Source organism: Manacus vitellinus, unplaced genomic scaffold (genome assembly GCF_001715985.3).
Source record: "Manacus vitellinus isolate BGI_N305 unplaced genomic scaffold, ASM171598v3 scaffold_5_pilon, whole genome shotgun sequence".
Classification (NCBI taxonomy): domain Eukaryota; kingdom Metazoa; phylum Chordata; class Aves; order Passeriformes; family Pipridae; genus Manacus; species Manacus vitellinus.
The window spans coordinates 11,426,154-11,443,049 of NW_021940682.1; the positions used below are offsets into that span (position 1 = coordinate 11,426,154).

Here is a 16,896-nt window from a genome sequence, read left to right on the forward strand (position 1 = left end):
ATACTTACTTTATGTGCAGTTATTCCCTTTTATTCTTTCTCTTTGCTCTACTTAGATATAACTTTTATTTCTGAAAACTGGCTTTATTCAGAAATGCTGAAAAATGCTACAAAGACTGTTCATTTTATGTAAGTCTTGAAAGTTATGTTATGGTAAGAAATTACTGCCGATTCTGCAACTTTTTTTTTTTTTAATTTATTAGAATGTAAATGTACTTACCTCCAAACCTTTCCAGCATATTCTGTACTTCACCCCTAGAAAACAGCATTTCAAATTTTTATTTGCCCATTTTCTGGCTTTAGAGTAAGACCTGTTTTATATGCTTAAAACTAATTTTATTCACGTGCCTATTACTTGTAAGCAGTCACAGAGCTGCTACTGCTCTACAAGATAAAATAATTATACTCCTTTTCTCCTCCTGTGAGAGGTCTCTTTTTAAGACTGATTTGCTTGTTTAAAAAAAAAATACTGGAATCTATTAACTTACTCTTACTCTCCAGTAAAAAGACACTATTAGGCATTTAAAGGGTCTTGAGTGAGGGCATTCAGTAAATAAGACTGATTATGCCCTAGACAAAAAGAAAACACAAATAGTATTTGGAACATCAAATGAAACAAGTCTGTACCATCCCAGATAGCACGACTGGCACAGTAAGAAAAATCCAAGGTAAATAATATCAAGGTTCTTTTTACAGCACCTTTAAGATGATAACACCAGTGTGCAAGGCAGTGGCATAATACAGTAAAAGCAATATATTCACCTCAACAGCTGTAATCTCCTACAAAACTATTTCAACATACACTTTCTTATTACATTTACACTGCCCATAATTATTAAATTTAATAAGATTTATCTGTAAAAATAATTTATTTTTCATGCAATATTTGGGTCATTCAAAGTACTGGTAATATCTTCAAGCAACTAAAATCAGAGGAAAAAATAATGGAATTTAATGAAATTATCAACAATTTAGGATAAAACAAATATTTTTAAAAGAAATAAATATTTTAAAAACTCACACAAGTATATAAAATTTTCATTTGTGTTCAAAAATATCTACAAAGAAACTGCAGAATTACTAATTTTAAAATGTTACATTTTCTTTTTTTACCTACAACTGCTGTATTGTCTGTCACTTGATTTTGATTCAAATACTAACCAAACCAAAAACAAACACAGCAAAACAAGCATAGTGAATAACTGAAATTGGTATCTACTTGCTTATTTTGGAAAAAAAAAACCTTAGACACCTAACCTTACCCCACATCATCTGGAACCACATGAGTAGTCGCCAAAGGTCTTTTCTTTCCATGCTTGTCCATTACTGGTGTGTCGCCTTTAGAAAAATTACAAAAATACTTACAAAAATACCTTCTATTTTGTGCAGGTGGTTCAAGTTATTAAAAGTGTAGTTACTTTTCTGTAATGCCATTTTTCTGAACATGTCTCATGGGTCTCAGTTCCTGTCAACAACACACGCAGCTCCTAAAATTTTGGTTCTGGAGTTGACAGATGGTGGTGAATTATTCTGCAAAGCCAGGTTTGAGCTGGCACTGCCTTGAGTTCCTCTACACTGGTCCCAACCTGTTTTACTTTCCCTGTCCACTACTACCCCATTAGTTGCAACCCACAATATAACAATCACCAGAAAGGTAAAAATAATGTAAAAAACGAAAAAGCCCGATCTGTTAGAATTTTACTGTACAATGAGCCCTGAAATGCTCTCTAACTTTTAAAAAGCAAAATCACAAATATGTATTTATATTATTTTGAAAAAAAAATATCCTTGGCTACCAGATTTCTGTTAAAGGCAGGGTATAAATGGAACAGGAATTTAGTCTAAACAAATGAAGGGGGGAAATGAATAAGAAACAAGCCCAGAGATAACTGCTGAAAGATAAAAATTCAGAACTGGAGTTGCATCAAACTTTACAAAAAACTAGCATGTGATGAATGAGAACTGTATTTTTAAGTGAAGTTCAATTTTTTATGACACTCCCTCAAAATTAAACAAGAATCCCTTGTCTGACTTATTTTCTTTTTGCCTCAGCTTTCTCTCCTTCTTCTTTTCTTTGGTTCAGATTCTTCCTGAAGTGCTTTTAAACCTGCTGGACTCCAGCTACCTTACCTGACTCAGTACTCCATACAAGCAGGCAGAGCTCTTTGCTCTGTCCCGCTCTCACAGTGTTCTGTGCAGCCAGGTGACAGAAGGATATGGCATTAAAATAAGGTAACATAATCATGTGGCAACATTCTACTCCATTGAGGACTCCACCTGTAATTTCAAGACATAACAGTGCACTACACAGAGCTATTCTGTTGGGTTCTCTCCTCTTACCAATCAAAACCACACAGTAGGAGGCTGGTTGTCTTAAGCATTATAAACCCTGCTTGCTCAGACACTGGCTGACACAGTCTTTCTGTTCACAGTCAGGAATGTGATAAAGTTCACATTTTAAAAATGTGCTAAAAAAAGGGCATATAAGCACCTTCTCTAATATCTTCCTCTGATCCACTCAGTTCTTTTCTATCCTCCTCAAAGTCATAGGCAGGTAGGGTCTGTTCTTCCGGTGCTGGTTTAGCAGCTTTTCCTCCATGCTTTCTTCCTGATGGTGCCATAATGAGATCTTTTCCTGCTGAAACAGTATATTGTATTTGTTACATAACTTTCCCCACAATTATTTGAAGATAAATATGTTTTCATGCTTACATGGACCTGTCATGGATACCTCTGTAACAGTCTCCACCTGTAAGGATATGTAAGCAGTCAAACTGGTTTAGGTTTGAGGTGTTCAGGGGTGTTTTAAGAACTCGATAAAGAAAAAGCCAGGGCTAATAGGAACACACTTGATTCTGCTGAAAAAGAAGTAAATTAACCATTTTCTTAAGGTGCCTGCCTGCTCACCTTCCATGTTTATTATACATTTTGTCACATCCAGTACTGCATTCCCCACAAGCTATGCCAGTATTCTATTTTACAAAATATAGAAATGGTAAACCATAAAGAACAATGTGATTCTACAAGCCATCCCGCACTATAGAGACAAATATACAAGTGCTTATGCCATTTTTAAAAGTCCTGGGCAACTTTCAGCTTCTGAATTATCTTTCTTTATAGCTATTATGCCTCTGCACTCTGTAATGTAACTAATGCCATTTCTATGTTGGCAAACATTTTACACGTACACTACCCTCTTAAAAAATATTAATTGATTTACTTTAGTAATAGTAATTTTTATATATTCTGTATATTTTTATAAATATTCAAGGAGAAAAAAATCTATTTAGAAGAGAAAGAGCATAGTTGTAGTCACTAAATGCATGAGTGACAAAATTTTTCCTTAGTATTTTATCAGCAATAGCAATAATACACAAATACAACAGCAAATAGAAAGCTACTGAATCCTTGCTGAAATATTTCTTCTCATTATCTTTTTCTGATAGCAAGAGCTATGAAGTATTTCAAGTTAAGTGTCACATGACATTTCCTGTTAAAAATTCTTTAAAAATAACAGAATTTCTTGGAATATGGAAAGATATCAGCTGCTAGTACCCTGTTTTCCAAACTGAGCAAGACATGACTCAGTAGTGGGTAAACTTCTCATTCGAAATACAATTCAACACAGCTACAAATATATGTAGGTTTTCCACAAGCCAGGGCACAGATGGATCTGAAAATTAAGTTCACACAGTGAAACTGGGAACTCCAGTAGAGGTCTTCTGAATTTCCATGACTGTGAAGTCACCCGAACATTAACAGCTCTCACACACCTGTTTCCTATTTCTGGTTTTTTGTTTTGTTTTTTTTTTTTTTAATTATGTGTCCACAGTTGTGAAAATATTTTTTAACCACACATTACATGGCTCTATGTAACATGACCACACTAAGCTAAGGAACACTGCTTTGTAATACCCAGCTTTTTCTGAGGTTGATACTTCCCTCTGTGGTACGAAGATTTTTAGACCTTACAAGTGTCTTGGAAAACAAAAGCAAAACCTCTTTAAATTATTAACTGGAAAAAATCAAAAGTCCTTGCATTAAAATTATCCTCAAATGAGTGAGAATTTCCAACACTCGATCTGCTTTTCAACTACTGTGATTGTTGAAAAGATGATATAAGGAGGAGAGTCCTGGTGCGGCATCCGGCTGTGCCTGTTTCTGGGCTGCCAAAGCACTTCAACATTTTACTGCAAGCACGTATTTTATCTGACATACAGACGCTTTGTCCTGAAAAGCAGTTTACAAAGCAGGACTCCCCCAGTCCCCCCCACAGGCGTAAAACGATCTCGCCACCTCGCAGCCCTCGTTCAATGCCGTGTACCTGTTTTAGCCGATTCAAGGATCTTCAATCCCGAGCTGCGTAATTTTTTTTTTTTTTTTGAGAAACTCACCTCTGTTTTTCACCCTGCCCCGAAAAAAGACATGAAACAAAACGGGGCTTCTGTGAATTTCCTACGTGGGGCTTTTCCCCGCGGGGACGCACCTGTCTCCACCTCAGAGCAGCGGCGGAGGCTCGGGCCGCTCAGCCGCCCTCACCTGAGGCACCCGCGGGCGGCAGGGACAGGGGGCGCCCCACCCTCCCGCAGAGGAGGGAAACTCCGCTCGCCCAACCCCTCTGCGCCCACCCGCACCCCTCACGTTATCCTACCCGAGGCTGTCCCGGGCGACAAAGGCTGACGGGCACGGCTGGGACGCGGTGTCCCGCCCTCAAAGCGCCTCCTCCCCTGGAAAAGGCGGGAAGGCGGGCGGAGCGCGGCAGGGACACACGCGGCGCCCTCAGGAGCAGGGGCCGGGCCGGGCCGGGCGCGTCGTGCTCATTCGGCATTAAACTCGTTTAAGGCTCACCTGGTTTTGCCCGAAATAGCTTTAATTTATCATTAAGATAACAAAAAGCCTTCAGAAAGTATTCTGGTGTATGTAGCTATGGTATGGTATCACAGGAGGATTTTTCCATAAATCACTGCAAACAGACAGTATTTTTCTGCCACGTTTTATATTTCAGATTCTCATTTCCTGCCCTCAGCCAGTTAAGGTATTCTGCTTTTTCCTTAGGAAAACCAAATCTAAATTAAAGAAGAACCCTAACGCTATTTCAATTTCCAATGTTCTCATTAACCCCAACCACTTGAGAAATTTTACTTGGTACATCCTTGCCCAAGTTTAAGTTTTCCCTGGGGTGGAGTTGACTCTCCTCACAGCAGTCCTGGGGGTGCTGCAGGACTGCACAGCATCCCAGGTCTTGCTCTGTCCCCCCAGCCAGGAACACAGTGGGAAGGTGGGACATATGGCTGGGACAAAGAAGCTTTGCCTAAACAAAAAGGAATTATTGCAGTGACAGCTGAGCTACCTATGCAATCTGCTTATTTATACATAACTTCATTAAGAAAAACTGCCTTGAAAATTTCAACAATATTTTCCAACTATCTTGATTAGAATGTCAAATATAATTAAAAAAAAAAAATCCCAGTCAAACTCGAATCTACCTAATATTTTCAAGCGTAAGAAGTTATCAAAGCTTTCTTGTATTTCTTGAAACGTCTCATTTTCTGCGAGGCTGAAGTACTGCAGATTTAAACTATTTATTTATATTCTACATTTCAGCATAGTATATATTGCTAGCATGAAATATAATTAAAAGTGCTTGCATTTTTATAGTGCTTAAAAGCTTGATTCCACTTTGAGAACAGATTCATGCTTCAAAATAATAGTAAATTACTATAGTTGGAGGTTTTTAAAGGGAAAAATAATATAAGGTTTCATACACATTACTGGCTAATTTATCAAAATGGGCGAGTTTTTGTTTACTTTAAAACAGAAACAACAGACAAAACTTTTATCACATTTTAGTTAATTTCAAAGCAAACCAAGTATCTTACAATACATATGCACACACATTTTGTACATCATCTGATTACAAAAATTAATGCTTTTTTGAATACTGTTAACACAATTAACTGAAGATACACCACCAAAAGTTTCTGCTTGAAAAGATTCAGTACCCTTTCCTACATAAAACCACATTACTCTGATGTCTCAGCAAAACACAGGGCCAAACCCTGTTAAATTTAAAAACACCAAAGCTTTGTATATCAGTACAAATATTGTTTTCCGTAGTGAAACCCTGCTCCCATACTTTTCTACTTTAAAAGTTTGTTACCCATTCATATAGAGAGGCACTTTTGCTTTTATACTTGCAATGCTTGTAAAACATTATTCCTTGATCATTTTCATTGCATTACAACCCTCTCTTTGTAATCAAGGCAAGAAATAACATCATTGTATTCGTTGGAGTAGAATACACCAGATATAAAATACCTTTCAAATAACCATTACATGTTTTATTACTGTGTAATTTTTTTAATAGCATACATTTCTTCCAAATCCCAGTTAAATACTACAAATAGGGAGATGAACTGTCACTGTGCTTTAAAGAATGTCAACATCTCTAAATGTCTACTAAATTTAAATGACAAGTTACATAATTCTCAATTTCCCCATAGGTCTAAAAAAAGCAGCAATGACAGAAATTTGCAAAATGCTTTGGAATGCAAGATCAAAGACTTGTTACGCTGATCCCAAACAACATTTCTTTCCAACATTTTATCTCGTTGGCAATATCCACTGCAATAAATGCAGTTACATTTATTTAGGTAACCCTTTTTATAAAAAAGGATAACATGGCCATGGAACTAAGAGTCATAAAGTAAGATCTGTTGAAAACTGCCTATGTACAGGTTTTTTGTTGTTTTGCAATGTCACAGCTCCAACAGCTTTTATATCATGAAAGTACTGCAGAGATTCTAACTGTAGATGCATGATTTTTTTCTTCATATCAACACAGTTAAATGTTAAACCAGAAAAGACACTTATGAAAGAGATTTAAAATGCTTAATCACATCTTGAGGTAGACTGATCTCCAAAATAAAGCTCTTCTACACTTTGATTCGTTCATGACCAGCTTCTTTTTGGATCCTTCTCCTTGGAAAAATCTTTCGTTTAAGTGCAATTAGCTGAGGAGAGAAAAAATACAATATGTAGTTCTCTGCTGGGCTAAAGGTCCACAGCTGGTCAGGTTTTCACCCTAGAAACTGTAAAACCTGTACCATCTACAGTAATTTAGTCAATACTGTACTTTTTTTTTTTCCATTGCACAGGAAAAATATTTTTTGCTCAAATTCATCTATTAGGTCTGCACATTTCCACTGCACTTCCTAATAATCAGAATATAAGCAGAAAGTATGCCTATATTCTGGTTATTTTAAAGGAAATTTGTGTGTTTAAACTAACACTGCGCTCCATTCAGTTTCTAAAAGATCAACACAAAGTTGGCATCTTAAAACAGTATTTATATTCCTAACTGTAACACTGAGTTGAGTATCCCCTTCCAAAACCAAGTTACTGATGGATTTTTCTAATATATACAAAAGGCTGAAAATCAAGGGAAAGAGTCATGCAAAAGTCACAGGTGGGAAAAAAATAATAATCAAAAGCCAACCTTTCAAGAATTACACCCTCTTCATCAGACCACGGAAAGTGTTACTTAAGGCCCCAACCTGCAAAGAATTACCCATGTGATTTGTTCCATTGACTCCCTCTGAGTTCAGCAGGACTAATCATGTTCAAGAAAGCCATTTTAAGCTTGCAGAAGTGGCATTTTTTTTTCCCTTCGAGTCAGATTAAAAACCTTTTGAATTCAACAGGGGTCTTTGCAATTACATAGGGAAGAGATTTTGAAAAGGTCTCTAAATACCTTAAGATTCTCTTCGGGACTACAGTATCGCTATTACTTAAGTTCCCTTCCTGTTAATTTACTTTGCACTTTTACCAATATGTAAGTTAATAGACCAAGAATTTCAAAACCAAGTACTGATTTTAAGCTTCCAAATTTAGCACACTGATGATGAACTTGACAGTCACAAGGCACCTGAGAAGGGAACACCACTCTTTCCCCCATATGACTCTCTTTTCAAGGACTCTCAACATGACTTAAAAATTGAAGCCAGCTAATCATTATTCATATAACATCTTTACTTCTTTTATGAAGGAAAAAATCCTAGCTACTCTTCAAAACCTATATAAAAAAATACATCTGATGTTATCCTGAAGATTCCACAATCTGTTAAGTGTTATATAAATTTGATAATACATTAACTTTACCTGTTCAGCAAAAAATGAGATGACTGTAAATACAATAAGTGTTACTAGAACACAATGGGTCCAGAATTTGAGCTTGTCTCTATATGCCCTCCTGGACAAGGAAAGAAGGAAAGAGAAAAAACAGCTTCATATATTATAAATTCAAATTTTCAAACTTTAAAGACTTTCCATGAAATATACAAAGAAAGCTTTTTTTCCAGGATTTAAAGGGTGACTAAAAAGAGGACAGAGGCTCTCTTCACGAAGAGCCACATGGCGAGGACAAGGGGCAACACGTACAACCTGGTTTTGTCTTGACATAAGGAAATTTTTTTACAGTGAAAACAATCATTCTGGATGCAGCCTCCCCAGGGACATGGCATAGTCTGCACCACTGGAAGTTTCCAAGATGTGACTGGTCACAGTGCGAGATCTTAGAGTCAGTTAGGTTGGAAAAGACCTCTAAGATCAAGTCCAACCATTATGCGAACACTGCCAAGTCCAGCACTAACGCATGTCCCCAAGTGCCACATCTACACATGAAATGTTTCCCATGAAATGTTGGATCAAATGATCTTTTGAGGTCCCTTCCAACCTGGGCTATCCTATGATTCAGAAAACATTTTGATTTCCATCAGCACTTCAGCATGCTTTAACCCATCCTGGTAGGTTCATCTTTGGCTACAAGCAATTCAAAGTGTCTTTCTGAAGCTACAAAAAGTCTTGATGGAGGTTCTCAAAAAGGGAGCCAATAATATGTCTGTTCCTCCAGTGCAAATTTCTAAAGCTAACTCCTGAAATGGGTTTGCCCCCTGCTCCCCCTGCCACTACAATCCCCACCTGTTCTTGTCACCTACAATCCTTCTGATTCCTTCTACAGTTCCTCTAATATTTTAGCTTTCCTTACTAATGGCTATTTTTCATAATGTGCTGATCAGCAACAGATTTACTATATTAGTCTTGTCTCATTTCTGTCACTGTATCTGTCAATCTTTTGCTTGTATTCTCGAGTCAACTACCCCAATTTCTAAAGTTATTTATAAAATGGCAAGAGATAAACACACAAAAGTTTCACATATTATGTACAAGTGAGACACACATATATCTTTACTGATTATTATCCAGATGGTTTGGGATTTTTTAACATTTAAAGAAACCCAGAATTCCTGAATTACTTAAACAAAACAACAGTAGATTTTCTTTGCAGTAGATTAGGGCCAATTGATAAAACATTAATGACTATTTAAGCACCAGAAAAACCCAAATCCTGCAGACCTCAAATTTTAGTCTATCCAAATCTTTTTCACTTCATGAAAATACTGGGGGGAAAATGGCTTGTACCAATATCTTCCAAATTATATGCTGTTGCAGTGTGATACCTTGAAAACAACTTGTGTAACATACCATTCTTGGAGTTCATGCATGTGAAGGAAACGATTCCGATATTCTCTTGGCAGTTCAAACTGGGAAGGTATGGGAAACATTGATTCATAAAAATCCCTAAGCACTGCTTTCACTGTTTGAGCATCCTTATGATTGTGATCAATGTTGTCATTTAGGCAAACAAATTTTCTAGAAAACAAGATGAAATTGTTAGAATATTTCTTTAGTAGTATGGCAAAGGTACTGGCAAACCAATAATACAAACAGACTCTTTTTTTAAAGAAGGATCTTTTTAAAACCAAATTGATCTATTTTTTATTGTTGCATTATTTTAAATTAATTTGATTTTAATTTTAAGAGGAGTAAGGTTGGCAGCAAGTCAAAACCTCTGAGGAATCCAGTGACAGGCCACATTTCTCTTCTAGTTATATAATGCTGCCATCTAATGGGCACCAGAGTATGCCCATCGTAAACAGCATTATGATTTGTGTAAGGATTTTTATAGTTTTAAATTATCATGAGTAAAGTACCTTAAATAACAAAGTGAGCTCCACTGTAGGAGGTAAACATACTCAATTAGTAATATTTTACTGTGTATGCTGCATTCTTTAGAAAAAGTCAACATAAAAACTACAGAAGATTGTATAAGAGAGAGCAAAGCTTGGTCCCCAGGCTTTGGATTACTGAGAACATTATATAAATTGGACAAGACATGGCTTGAATCATAGATCCAAAGTTAGACTTGTATAAACAACCAAAATACAAGTGACAACAATCTGGCTAGAATTTATATGGAAATCACTGTGACTGAATAAGCACATTCCCAATAATACCTCTTGCAGAGAGTAATTTCTCACATATGAAACATGCAACTATTTAAGTTACTGCAAAAAACCTGAAACTAAAGGAGCAGTTAGTGTGCTAGACTGCCGTGTACCCTTGGCCACTCTGACCTGGTGCTCAACCACAAAAATTCCGCTTCCCACATATGGGCAAGGTTATGTGCTTTATTTATATTGTGAGATACAAGACCCCTACATTTTCCCCAGAGGCAGAAATCATATCTGGTGACATATGCCTTGTCATTGCTAACCTTTGTAAATAAGTAGTTCTGGTCAGCTGTATTCTCTATAGTATGGTATGCTCTTTCAAAGAGCAAAGTTCAGGCTTCCTACATGAGGCTGGATATAAGCAGAACCCTATAGCATTTGTAGCAGCCCACACAGGGAATTACCAGTGAATGGTAATGTCCTGAATCTGGCATAACTGTTAACCTTGCTCTAGACAGTTACGTGCAGGGGATAAACAGTCATTTGAATTGTTACATCTGAGAAGAACAAAATACGCCTCTCCAAAAATGAGCAGGCTCTATCTACCCTATCAAGTAATACCGTGCAAAGCAGCTGGTTATGGCAATCATGTCTACACTATAAGCTATTTGGGAGTTCACTCTGGACTATCCCTGACCTTGTCCCTTGGACTGGCAGCTCATTAGCCCTGGGAATGCAGTAGCTGCACTCCAGGAGTATATATATCCCTGTTTAGCTTCATCTAAAAGAGATGCAGTTTACAGACTGAGAGGTTGCTACACACAGCAAACCAAACCACCGTACATGGAAGTGATGAGGATATTAGCCTGTTTCTAACAGAAAGACTGTTTTAATTCATTCAAAAGAAACCAAACATGACATTCCTTTGGATATTCCAGAATTAATACCTAGATGATTAATGCTCACTTTGCCTTAAAGATGCAAATCAAACATTTTAGCAGATCAGTAAGTGAATGATACTTTTAGTTCATTCCAAGACAGGCACTAAATATCTGTTTTTAGAGACTGGGTGTAATTATTGGTTTATATGCAAGGAAAAGATAGCAAAGAGAAGGAAATGGCATGCCTACATAACTGTGCCAGCTCTCCTTTGCTAACAAGGTATGACTAGAGTACTGCACTATATTTTGCAGGAATACAGCCCACGTAATTGACTCAACCTCACCTCATGGACTTGAACACTGAAGGTGAGAAACTCATGTTATGTGCCCTCTTTGGGCCTGACAAGGCTTGAAATCACACCTACCTTTAAAAAAAACCTCCTAGCCAGCAGACAAAGAAATAGAGAATAAAGAGAAAGCAGAAGGATGAGCTAGAGCACTGCCTACTTTTCCTCTGAAATGGGTCATTGTGGGAACTGGAATGCAGGAGTTATGTGGCCAGAAGGCACTCTCGTAAGGCGTAGCAATAGATACAAGCCACCTTCAGCTGAAATATGTCTCAAGACTAGCATTTCCCTTTCTGAATGAATGACCTGGTAAAAGTAGTACAGTATGAGAGGAAAGTGAAAACCGGCTCTTTATCTAGAAATACAAATAATGGTGCAGTGTTAAAGGCACCTGAGATTACCCAGTAACTTGCTGTGACCAAAATAGGTTTCACTTTCCCTGGCCCAAGGTACCTGGTTCTATGTTTCTCCTTGCTGTCTTTTGACACTTGTCAGACCCCTTCTTGAGGCCAAACTTGTTAAACTGGCAGAGAACTCTGTTTTTTCTAGAGACAGAAGCAAGATGCAAGATAAAAGTGTGGAATCACAAGAAGGAAGGAGAGGAGAAATGTGGAGGCACTGGCCCACTTCTAAGACAGTTAGCTACTAAATTATCTCACAATGTCTTCTCAAACCTCAGTTTTATGCAATGGACTCAGGTCTACAGTTAAAGGCTTCTGCAAAGCAGTTTCAGACTGGAGTCCCAAACACAGCACCCTTTGCTTTGCAAGGTGGTTGCTGTGCAATGTATTCCAGGACACAGATTTTTTCCATTTATCACAGTCATTTCAGGAGCCTAATTCAACACTACAGACTCTACTCTCAGATTTGAGTACCTAAACCTTTTACCCCTGCAGAGTGAAAAACAGAGGACTACCTTCCACCTTTTACCTGTTTCTCATCAAATATTAAAAAATGAAATAATATTAATACTTCTTGCCATGTTGTAAAAGAGCATGAAAGCACAATGTATATGCAAAATTGATTTTGTAATAAAATAATACACACTCAAGTTTTAGTATAAAATACCTACACAAAGCAGATAAGCCCTAACATAACAGAGAGAGGAGTCACTTAGCTTCAGTCAAATAGAAAAAAATAGAATTACTTTTGGTTCAAATTGGTCTTAGCTTTGTTTAGAAACATATGACAATAAATTATTCTTTTAACACATAAAAAGTTTAAACAGCCAAAGAAGAAAATTAAAACCACCTCACAACTTCATCACAACGAATCACAAAACAGGATACCTGGGATTTTTTCGTATGTCATCCAGCTGACCAACTACATGAGAAACATTTGTGCGAATCATTTTGAAGGCAATTTCCTCTTCTCCCATGATTTCAAACCTTAATGTTAAAATAATATTTATACATTAATAAAACAACCTGAAGTCTGGTTCAATAAATATTAATCTTGAATTTAACATAGTAACATTTCTAATCTGACTGGCCAATCTTCATTAGAATTTGCCATTTGCTTTCTATCAATATGTTTACATTTTTTGGCCAATGCTCTTGCACAGAATCACTTTCCTGTAGATTTATCAGTAACCACCTATAAATCAAAGATCTGAATTCTAACAGAAAGCTTAAAAACTATGAGCATCTGACCCCAGGTTAACAGTCTCACTAGTGGGACTACACTTACATTTTTCACCTTTCTTATCTTGATATAAGAAAACACCTTGCTGACAATGGAGACAATCTACTCCATTTATGAAGCTCACAAAATTAATACAATCATTTAGCACATACCCTAATGATATAACTATATTACCATAAATCAGTTTAAGTACAGCAAATCCTTGCCCCCACCCTAATGTTTTTCAACCTCATTTGTTGGTCAGCTTTTCCGTTTTAGTGGTAACTCTTCTGGGAAGGGAATGAATTACAAAGTTTACAGCACGACTGGATGTTCCATAAATTAATGTATAATAATGCCCCAAAGTTGCCCTAGGCAGCATCTGCAACCTTCTTTCATTCTACAGTTTTGAGTTTGTAGCCACCAACCATGTGTGTTGGAGACCACCTGGCCCTGCCCAATGCTGCTGGTGAGAACAGGAGCCAAGGCTGTAAGCTCTAGCCAGCAACAGCCTCACTGGCCTGCAACTGGTTTGCAGGTTTCATAGAGTCACAGAATATGCTGAGTTGAAAAGGGCTCATCATGGTCGAGTCCAGCTCCTGGCCCTGCACAGACACCCCAAGAGTCACACCATGTACCTGAGAGCACTGTCCAAATGCTTCCTGAAATCAGATAGGCTTGGTTCTGTGACCACTTCCCTGGCAAGTGTGTTCCAATGCCCAATCACCCTCTGGATGAAGAACTTTTTCCTGATATTCAACCTAAACCTCCTCTGACTCAGCCTCATGCCATTTCCTTGAGTCCCATCACTGATCACGAGAAAGAGATTGGTACTTGCCCCTCCACTTCCCATTTCAGAGAAGAAAGATTTGAGAGAACCTAAAAGATTTGATCTCAGTCAAATCTCTGCAGATATAAGTATTCAATGTCATGACTGTGGCTTGTTCTGCCCTTTTCCAAGGGGGATGGAACAGTTTTTCTCATTCATCTCCTTCCCTACCTATCACTCCTCTTCCTCACAGGAAAACACGGTAGTTAGGTCTAAAATGCTTTTTCTGTTCTCTTTTTTATGCTTCAGTAGAAGAAAGGATGAAGTAGATTTACAACTTCTAGGTACAGGACCAGCTCTTTCCTCCTTTTCATGCTACTTTAACTGTCCTCACTCATTACACACAGTCAGTTTATACATCCATCTAGACATACTCTGGCTTACTATTGTACAGCACAAATTAGGATATGGCCCAAGACAGCACAAGTAGCACGGAAATATTTAGTCTACTAAATAACAAACCACATCATTCTGCACAGTGAAATATACATAAATTAATAACTATGTTTCTTTAGTTCCACTGTTAAAATAAATCAAGCTGAGATTTGTTAGCATACACATACAATCTTTGGTTATGTATGCATTTATCCTCTTATGGCTTTACAAAACCTAACATAGCTTTTCACAGGACTGCAACAACATACCTGTATTTGTTTTTGTCCTTGTATGCCTTACGAATTCTGTCGGTCACAGGTTTGCAATTAGTCACTAGGTTTTTGGTTACTGGAGGCTGCAAGAAGACACTGTTTAGATTATAGGTTACTAAAAAACAGTCTGTTATAAAGATGTGCTTTGTAGAAAAACTTGTATTACAGTTAGAAAGGCCTGCATACGCTTTACTCTCCTGGAATCAAAAGCATTAGTTTCTTGATCAACTGTTGAGGGGAAAAAACAAAACAATACTGGTGCATAACATCACAATTTCCTATGCATACAAGGAATATATGAAAACTACGGATTTTTTTTGGCAAAAAACATTGCAACTTCTAGATTTCATTCTCAATAAAATATTCAGAAATTCTTGATATAGAATTTTGCTGTAATTCAGACTTAGGGAAAAATATTTTTAAAACTTCATAACGTAACCTGATACAAGGCAGGATAGATGTCCAGAGGGAAGGAAAAAGGAAAAAAGTCAATGTTCATACACATTTATCTACACACATTTTGCAGATCTCTTTACTATGATTTACTATGATTTGCATAATGCCTTCTATTATCCAAAAGTAATAGATACTCTATTACTCTATAGTAATTCTATATTCAATTTTTTTTTTTGCTTTGAAAATGTATTGATTTGAAGCTATAAAACGTGAGATCATCCATTTTGCAAAGTACATCCACACTTTTTTCAAATGCATGGGTTGACGTAGGAATTATCATTGTAAAAGCAATTTAGCCATTAGCATCAGATCTAAAGCTCAGATCTAAATTCCAGCAGGTTTTGATGAGAATTTAATCATTAAAATAGAAATTTACAACTGAAATCATTAAGAAACATCTAGTCCTAAGACCTCGGTTTTTACAGAATCATGGTTTTTTACAGAATCATTGGTTGAGGTTGGAAGGGATCTTGGGAGTTTATCTGGTCCAACTTCCTTGCTCATGCAGGGCTACTTGGTCACAGTTGTTCAGGACTATGCCCAGGCATCTTCTGAATATCTCCAAGGAGGGACACTGTCCATAAACAAGCAATCTGCACCAGTGCTTGGTCACCCTCACATTAAAAAAAAGGGTCTTCTGATGTTCAGAGGGAAACTTGTGTTTCAGTCTATGCTCAGTGACTCTGGTTCTGCTACCAGGCACCGCTGAGAAGAGCCTGGCTCTGTCTCCTTTGTGCCCTTTGTTCAGACACTTTTATACATTTAAGAGATCCCCCCTTGAGACTACTCTTCAGGCTCAACAGCCCCAGCTCTATCTTCTCTCATAAGAGAAATGCTCCAACCCCTCAACCATGGTCCTTCATTGGACTCCATCCAGTATGTCCACGTGACCCTTGTACCAAGGAGCCTGGAACTAGACCCACCACTCCGGATATGGCCTTACCACTGCTGAGTGGAAAGGAAGGGTCATCTTCCTTGACCTGCTGGCAACACTTTGTGTAATGCAACCCAGGCTACCATTAGCCTTCTATGCAGCAAGGGCACATTGCTGACTCATGTTCATGTTGGTGTCCCCCAGGATCCCCAGGCCCTTTTCTGCCAAGCTGTGTTCCAGCTGGGTAGTGCCCAGCATAATACCCCTGCATGGGGTTTTTCCTTCCCGGAGGAGGATTTTGCACCTCTCCTGGGAGAACTTCATGAGGTTCCTGTCAGCCCATTTTTGGATATTAAAACACGGGAGTCTAAAGTCTTCAAATTCTACAGATGTCCAGTTGGTAGTTTGGTGAGGTTTTTTTACTTTGTTTTGGTTTTATATATATGGGTTATAATGCAGATAAAGACTTATCAGAGAGTTCTAATCAGAGTTACTGATCTTTATCTTTTTGGTTCATAACAGTAAATTTTCCTAACAAGGATGGACTTTTAAAATCCCAATTGTAATGACATTCTAAAGTTCAGTTTTTCTCTACTTTTAAAGAAAATTAACGGGGTTTAAGTTAGGAAGTAGCTTGTAAAATTTTTACTTTGTAACACTTCATATACACACAAGTAGTAATTTTTATAAATACTTTCCCTCTAGAAATCAAACGAGCTTTTAAAGCACAATAAATACATACTCAAAGAAAACGAGTATTTTTAAGACCAATATTTCTTACCAGATTTGGATCATAATATGCTTCCTGAGTCGGAGGAATAACATGGATCTGAGTAATGTTGGCAGGAAGAGCTTTAGAGCAATTTATTAGCATTTGTTCTAGACCTGTCAAATCCTAACAGAAAGAGAAAGAAAACAGCCATATATAATCCTGTTTTCTCACTGACA

General features: G+C 37.4%; 2 protein-coding genes across 5 annotated transcripts in view; both read right to left on the minus strand.

Annotated features, from left to right (window-relative positions):
• Positions 1 to 4,533, minus strand: part of SYCP3 (synaptonemal complex protein 3) — an 11,365-nt gene extending 6,832 nt beyond the window's left edge. Inside the window, exons 1-4 of one of the 4 annotated variants that reach the window (XM_018080455.2) lie at positions 4,394 to 4,533; positions 2,491 to 2,634; positions 1,262 to 1,337; positions 220 to 254 (exon numbers count right to left, since the gene is read on the minus strand). In XM_018080455.2, the coding sequence (XP_017935944.1) occupies positions 220 to 254; positions 1,262 to 1,337; positions 2,491 to 2,620 (241 nt within the window). In that variant the 5' untranslated portion in view covers positions 2,621 to 2,634; positions 4,394 to 4,533. Of the gene's footprint in view, positions 1 to 219; positions 255 to 1,261; positions 1,338 to 2,490; positions 2,638 to 4,393 lie in introns of all 4 variants that reach the window. The other 3 variants (XM_018080454.2, XM_018080456.2, XM_018080457.2) reach the window with 3 other exon arrangements.
• Positions 4,534 to 4,978: 445 nt separating this feature from the next.
• GNPTAB (N-acetylglucosamine-1-phosphate transferase subunits alpha and beta) overlaps positions 4,979 to 16,896 on the minus strand; it is a 44,247-nt gene continuing 32,329 nt past the window's right edge. The window contains exons 18-23 of the mRNA XM_029963395.1: positions 16,730 to 16,843; positions 14,616 to 14,701; positions 12,809 to 12,907; positions 9,543 to 9,710; positions 8,160 to 8,250; positions 4,979 to 7,012 (exon numbers count right to left, since the gene is read on the minus strand). Of these exons, the coding sequence (XP_029819255.1) occupies positions 6,935 to 7,012; positions 8,160 to 8,250; positions 9,543 to 9,710; positions 12,809 to 12,907; positions 14,616 to 14,701; positions 16,730 to 16,843 (636 nt within the window). The 3' untranslated portion in view covers positions 4,979 to 6,934. The remainder of the gene's footprint in view (positions 7,013 to 8,159; positions 8,251 to 9,542; positions 9,711 to 12,808; positions 12,908 to 14,615; positions 14,702 to 16,729; positions 16,844 to 16,896) is intronic.